Source organism: Salmo salar, chromosome ssa26, assembly GCF_905237065.1.
Source record: "Salmo salar chromosome ssa26, Ssal_v3.1, whole genome shotgun sequence".
In the NCBI taxonomy this organism is placed as follows: Eukaryota; Metazoa; Chordata; class Actinopteri; order Salmoniformes; family Salmonidae; genus Salmo; species Salmo salar.
Genome location: NC_059467.1, coordinates 51,998,680 through 52,006,294, shown reverse-complemented (window position 1 = coordinate 52,006,294; position 7,615 = coordinate 51,998,680). Strand labels below are relative to the sequence as shown.

The 7,615-nt window shown below is 47.9% G+C and overlaps 1 protein-coding gene across 1 annotated transcript in view; it reads left to right on the top strand.

The window, feature by feature from the left end:
* Window positions 1-3,599: 3,599 nt before the first annotated feature.
* Window positions 3,600-7,615, top strand: part of LOC106594334 (puratrophin-1) — a 159,138-nt gene continuing 155,122 nt past the window's right edge. Inside the window, exons 1-2 of the mRNA XM_045708322.1 lie at window positions 3,600-4,275; window positions 4,486-4,609. Coding sequence (XP_045564278.1) covers window positions 3,600-4,275; window positions 4,486-4,609 — 800 coding nt within the window. The remainder of the gene's footprint in view (window positions 4,276-4,485; window positions 4,610-7,615) is intronic.

Sequence of the window (7,615 nt, the reverse complement as noted above, 5' to 3'; positions counted from 1 at the left end):
GTGTTGTAATGAAGAGACTGATCTGATCTGATCTCACTGTAGGAGACGATAGAGATGCAGTGTGTTGTAATGAAGAGACTGATCTGATCTGATCTGATCTCACTGTAGGAGACGATAGAGATGCAGTGTGTTGTAATGAAGAGACTGATCTGATCTGATCTCACTGTAGGAGTCGATAGAGATGCAGTGTGTTGTAATGAAGAGACTGATCTGATCTGATCTCACTGTAGGAGTCGATAGAGATGCAGTGTGTTGTAATGAAGAGACTGATCTGATCTGATCTGATCTCACTGTAGGAGACGATAGAGATGCAGTGTGTTGTAATGAAGAGACTGATCTGATCTGATCTCACTGTAGGAGACGATAGAGATGCAGTGTGTTGTAATGAAGAGACTGATCTGATCTGATCTCTCTGTAGGATACGATAGAGATGCAGTGTGTTGTAATGAAGAGACTGATCTGATCTGATCTGATCTCACTGTAGGAGACGATAGAGATGCAGTGTGTTGTAATGAAGAGACTGATCTGATCTCACTGTAGGAGACGATAGAGATGCAGTGTGTTGTAATGAAGAGACTGATCTGATCTGATCTCACTGTAGGAGACGATAGAGATGCAGTGTGTTGTAATGAAGAGATGTCTGATCTGATCTGATCTCACTGTAGGAGACGATAGAGATGCAGTGTGTTGTAATGAAGAGTCTGATCTGATCTGATCTCACTGTAGGAGACGATAGAGATGCAGTGTGTTGTAATGAAGAGACTGATCTGATCTGATCTCACTGTAGGAGACGATAGAGATGCAGTGTGTTGTAATGAAGAGTCTGATCTAATCTCACTGTAGGAGACGATAGAGATGCAGTGTGTTGTAATGAAGAGTCTGATCTGATCTGATCTCACTGTAGGAGACGATAGAGATGCAGTGTGTTGTAATGAAGAGACTGATCTGATCTGATCTGATCTCACTGTAGGAGACGATAGAGATGCAGTGTGTTGTAATGAAGAGACTGATCTGATCTGATCTCACTGTAGGAGTCGATAGAGATGCAGTGTGTTGTAATGAAGAGACTGATCTGATCTGATCTCACTGTAGGAGACGATAGAGATGCAGTGTGTTGTAATGAAGAGACTGATCTGATCTGATCTCACTGTAGGAGACGATAGAGATGCAGTGTGTTGTAATGAAGAGACTGATCTGATCTGATCTCACTGTAGGAGACGATAGAGATGCAGTGTGTTGTAATGAAGAGACTGATCTGATCTGATCTCACTGTAGGAGTCGATAGAGATGCAGTGTGTCGTAATGAAGAGACTGATCTGATCTGATCTCACTGTAGGAGACGATAGAGATGCAGTGTGTTGTAATGAAGAGACTGATCTGATCTGATCTCACTGTAGGAGTCGATAGAGATGCAGTGTGTTGTAATGAAGAGACTGATCTGATCTGATCTCACTGTAGGAGTCGATAGAGATGCAGTGTGTTGTAATGAAGAGACTGATCTGATCTGATCTCACTGTAGGAGACGATAGAGATGCAGTGTGTTGTAATGAAGAGACTGATCTGATCTGATCTGATCTCACTGTAGGAGACGATAGAGATGCAGTGTGTTGTAATGAAGAGTCTGATCTGATCTGATCTCACTGTAGGAGACGATAGAGATGCAGTGTGTTGTAATGAAGAGACTGATCTGATCTGATCTCACTGTAGGAGACGATAGAGATGCAGTGTGTTGTAATGAAGAGTCTGATCTGATCTCACTGTAGGAGACGATAGAGATGCAGTGTGTTGTAATGAAGAGTCTGATCTGATCTGATCTCACTGTAGGAGACGATAGAGATGCAGTGTGTTGTAATGAAGAGACTGATCTGATCTGATCTGATCTCACTGTAGGAGACGATAGAGATGCAGTGTGTTGTAATGAAGAGACTGATCTGATCTGATCTCACTGTAGGAGTCGATAGAGATGCAGTGTGTTGTAATGAAGAGACTGATCTGATCTGATCTCACTGTAGGAGACGATAGAGATGCAGTGTGTTGTAATGAAGAGACTGATCTGATCTGATCTCACTGTAGGAGACGATAGAGATGCAGTGTGTTGTAATGAAGAGACTGATCTGATCTGATCTCACTGTAGGAGACGATAGAGATGCAGTGTGTTGTAATGAAGAGACTGATCTGATCTGATCTCACTGTAGGAGTCGATAGAGATGCAGTGTGTCGTAATGAAGAGACTGATCTGATCTCACTGTAGGAGACGATAGAGATGCAGTGTGTTGTAATGAAGAGACTGATCTGATCTGATCTCACTGTAGGAGTCGATAGAGATGCAGTGTGTTGTAATGAAGAGACTGATCTGATCTGATCTCACTGTAGGAGTCGATAGAGATGCAGTGTGTTGTAATGAAGAGACTGATCTGATCTGATCTCACTGTAGGAGACGATAGAGATGCAGTGTGTTGTAATGAAGAGACTGATCTGATCTGATCTGATCTCACTGTAGGAGACGATAGAGATGCAGTGTGTTGTAATGAAGAGTCTGATCTGATCTGATCTCACTGTAGGAGACGATAGAGATGCAGTGTGTTGTAATGAAGAGACTGATCTGATCTGATCTCACTGTAGGAGACGATAGAGATGCAGTGTGTTGTAATGAAGAGACTGATCTGATCTGATCTCACTGTAGGAGACGATAGAGATGCAGTGTGTTGTAATGAAGAGACTGATCTGATCTGATCTCACTGTAGGAGACGATAGAGATGCAGTGTGTTGTAATGAAGAGACTGATCTGATCTGATCTCACTGTAGGAGACGATAGAGATGCAGTGTGTTGTAATGAAGAGACTGATCTGATCTGATCTCACTGTAGGAGACGATAGAGATGCAGTGTGTTGTAATGAAGAGACTGATCTCATCTGATCTGATCTCACTGTAGGAGACGATAGAGATGCAGTGTGTTGTAATGAAATGTTTAGTGATTTATATATGTTTATAACGGTTCTAAAAGTGTGTATCTCGTGTCTCGAGGTTGTGTGTCAGGTGTTCCATGCCAGTCAGTCAGTGACTAGCTCTCTCTCTCTCTCTCTCTCTCTCTCTCTCTCTCTCTCTCTCTCTCTCTCTCTCTGTCTCTCTCTCTCTCTCTCTCTCTCTCTCTGTCTCTCTGTCTCTCTCTCTCTCTCTGTCTCTCTCTCTCTCTCTCTGTCTCTCTCTCTCTCTCTCTCTCTCTCTCTCTCTGTCTCTCTCTCTCTCTCTCTCTCTCTCTCTCTCTCTCTGTCTCTCTCTGCTCTCTCTCTCTCTGTCTCTCTCTCTCTCTCTCTCTCTCTCTCTCTCTGTCTCTCTCTCTGTCTCTCTCTCTCTCTCTCTCTCTCTCTCTCTCTGTCTCTCTCTCTCTCTCTCTCTCTCTCTCTGTCTCTCTCTCTCTCTCTGTCTCTCTCTCTCTCTCTCTCTCTCTCTCTCTCTGTCTCTCTTTCTGTCTCTCTCTCTTTCTCTTTCTCTCTCTGTCTCTCTCTCTCTCTCTCTCTCTCTCTGTCTCTCTCTGTCTCTCTCTCTCTCTCCATCCAGGCCCCATTCAGCCAGAGGAACCTGTGTTAAAATCCTGTTCCATGGACAAGCCATCCACTGAAACCAACCACAGAGTCCCAGAACTACAGCGGACCCCAGCAGTGATTTTTCACAACCCTCCTCCTCCCTCTCTCCAACTACACCAGCCCCCAGCCCAGTTAGCCCAGTCAACCCAGTGCCCAGCCCAGCTAACTCAGTGCCCAGCCCAGCTAACCCAGTGCCCAGCCCAGTTAACCCAGTCCCTAGCCCAGTTAACCCAGTCCCCAGCTCAGCTAACCCAGTCCCCAGCCCAGTCCAGCCAGTGTTCCCAGTCCCCAGCCCAGTTAACCCAGTCCCCAGCCCAGTCCAGCCAGTGTTCCCAGTCCCCAGCCCAGTTAACCAGGTCCTACTCCCAGTCCAGCCAGTGTTCCCAGTCCCCAGCCCAGTCCAGCCAGTTAACCCAGTCCCCAGCCCAGTCCAGCCAGTGTTCCCAGTCCCCAGCCCAGTCCAGCCAGTTAACCCAGTCCCCAGCCCAGTCCAGCCAGTGTTCCCAGTCCCCAGCCCAGTCCAGCCAGTGTTCCCAGTCCCCAGCCCAGTCCAACCAGTTAACCCAGTCCCCAGCCCAGTCCAGCCAGTTAACCCAGTCCCCAGCCCAGTCCAGCCAGTGCTCCCAGACACTGACAGAGGCCCACAACATTAATGCTTCTGTCCTCAGTTCTGGGGTGCTCTGTCTGCCTGGTGAGTAGAACAGCCCACATCTCTGGAAACACACAAGCTTTTATATTTCATGTCCGACCAGGCTTGTTTGAGGAGGTAACGGTGATTCTGTCTTGATGTGACTAGCTGTGATTGATCTGAGACCAGTTACTACCTTCACGCTACATGACGTTGTTTCACTTCAGTGACTGTGTAGGATTGATAGACGTCCTGTTTGTGTGTTTGTCTCAGGAACAAGAGATAAGGGAGGTCGGGCCCTGGTGACCGTGACAACTAGGAACACTGTCTGGTTGAACCCCAGCTGTGACTGTGGAGAACTGGTCAGAATCCTGGTCTACTACTGCACAGTGCTCAGGTACCGTTACACACACACACACACACACACCAGGGTTGGGTTGATAATATGACCAGGATGGGTTGTTAATATGTCCAGGATGGGTTGATAATATGACCAGGATGGGTTGATAATATGTCCAGGATGGGTTGTTAATATGACCAGGATGGGTTGATAATATGTCCAGGATGGGTTGATAATATGACCAGGATGGGTTGTTAATATGTCCAGGATGGGTTGTTAATATGACCAGGATGGGTTGTTAATATGACCAGGATGGGTTGATAATATGACCAGGATGGGTTGATAATGACCAGGATGGGTTGTTAATATGACCAGGATGGGTTGATAATATGACCAGGATGGGTTGATAACATGACCAGGATGGGTTGTTAACATGACCAGGATGGGTTGGTGATAATATGACCAGGATGGGTTGATACTATGACCAGGATGGGTTGATAATATAACCAGGATGGGTTGTTAATGACTAGGATGGGTTGATAATATAACCAGGATGGGTTGATAATATGACCAGGATGGTGCTTTTGGCTTCTGGACAAGGAAAGAAAGTTGATATGAAAACCAATAGAACAGGAGAGAAATGCTGATTTCAAGTCAAATGTTATTAGTCACATGCGCTGAATACAACAACAGGTGTAGAATTACAGTGAAATACTTACAAGCCCTGAACTTCTTAGGGCTAGGCCCCTTTTTTCTCCAGTTCCTGTCTGAATGACGTGCCCAAAGTAAACTTCCTGTTGCTCAGGCCCTGATGTTTCACCGGAAGTTGTCCCGCGAGGCTATATAATACAGGGTGTTACGGTACAGAGTCAATGTGGAGGCTATAATACAGGGTGTTACGGTACAGAGTCAATGTGGAGGCTATATACAGGGTGTTACGGTACAGAGTCAATGTGGAGGCTATATACAGGGTGTTACGGTACAGAGTCAATGTGGAGGCTATATACAGGGGGTACCGGTACAGAGTCAATGTGGAGGCTATATACAGGGGGTACCGGTACAGAGTCAATGTGGAGGCTATATACAGGGGGTACCGGTACAGAGTCAATGTGGAGGCTATATACAGGGTGTTACGGTACAGAGTCAATGTGGAGGCTATATACAGGGTGTTACGGTACAGAGTCAATGTGGAGGCTATATACAGGGTGGTACCGGTACAGAGTCAATGTGGAGGCTATATACAAGGGGTACCGGTACAGAGTCAATGTGGAGGCTATATACAGGGTGTTACGGTACAGAGTCAATGTGGAGGCTATATACAGGGTGTTACGGTACAGAGTCAATGTGGAGGCTATATACAGGGTGTTACGGTACAGAGTCAATGTGGAGGCTATATACAGGGGGTACCGGTACAGAGTCAATGTGGAGGCTATATACAGGGGGTACCGGTACAGAGTCAATGTGGAGGCTATATACAGGGTGTTACGGTACAGAGTCAATGTGGAGGCTATATACAGGGTGTTACGGTACAGAGTCAATGGGGAGGCTATATACAGGGTGTTACCGTACAGAGTCAATGTGGAGGCTATATACCGGGGATACCGGTACAGAGTCAATGTGGAGGCTATATACAGGGGGTACCGGTACAGAGTCAATGTGGAGGCTATATACAGGGTGTACCGGTACAGAGTCAATGTGGAGGCTATATACAGGGGGTACCGGTACAGAGTCAGAAATGCCTCATAATATGAAGTAAAACGTTCAGGTTTCAATCCGCCTAGTGTCAGTTGTGAAAATGCCTCCAGCTCACGTTGGGAAGTGGTGAGTGACGTGCTGATAGGCTGAATACTGTTGTCTACGCACTTAAAATGGCACATGGGAGGCGCCCTTCAATTACCACATGAGAATACAAATAGGAACTGAGAGGAGCTGCAGCTCTAGTGTTTCACTCCAGCAGGGAGGAACTGAGAGGAGCTGCAGCTCTAGTGTTCCACTCCAGCAGGGAGGAACTGAGAGGAGCTGCAGCTCTAGTGTTCCACTCCAGCAGGGAGGAACTGAGAGGAGCTGCAGCTCTAGTGTTTCACTCCAGCAGGGAGGAACTGAGAGGAGCTGCAGCTCTAGTGTTCCACTCCAGCAGGGAGGAGCTGAGAGGAGCTGCAGCTCTAGTGTTCCACTCCAGCAGGGAGGAACTGAGAGGAGCTGCAGCTCTAGTGTTCCACTCCAGCAGGGAGGAACTGAGAGGAGCTGCAGCTCTAGTGTTCCACTCCAGCAGGGAGGAACTGAGAGGAGCTGCAGCTCTAGTGTTCCACTCCAGCAGGGAGGAACTGAGAGGAGCTGCAGCTCTAGTGTTCCACTCCAGCAGGGAGGAACTGAGAGGAGCTGCAGCTCTAGTGTTCCACTCCAGCAGGGAGGAGCTGAGGAGCTGCAGCTCTAGTGTTCCACTCCAGCAGGGAGGAACTAGAGGAGCTGCAGCTCTAGTGTTCCACTCCAGCAGGGAGGAACTGAGAGGAGCTGCAGCTCTAGTGTTCCACTCCAGCAGGGAGGAACTGAGAGGAGCTGCAGCTCTAGTGTTCCACTCCAGCAGGGAGGAGCTGAGAGGTGCTGCAGCTCTAGTGTTCCACTCCAGCAGGGAGGAACTGAGGAGCTGCAGCTCTAGTGTTCCACTCCAGCAGGGAGGAGCTGAGAGGTGCTGCAGCTCTAGTGTTCCACTCCAGCAGGGAGGAACTGAGGAGCTGCAGCTCTAGTGTTCCACTCCAGCAGGGAGGAACTGAGAGGAGCTGCAGCTCTAGTGTTCCACTCCAGCAGGGAGGAACTGAGAGGAGCTGCAGCTCTAGTGTTTCACTCCAGCAGGGAGGAGCTGAGAGGAGCTGCAGCTCTAGTGTTCCACTCCAGCAGGGAGGAACTGAGAGGAGCTGCAGCTCTAGTGTTCCACTCCAGCAGGGAGGAACTGAGAGGAGCTGCAGCTCTAGTGTTCCACTCCAGCAGGGAGGAGCTGAGAGGAGCTGCAGCTCTAGTGTTTCACTCCAGCAGGGAGGAACTGAGAGGAGCTGCAGCTCTAGTGTT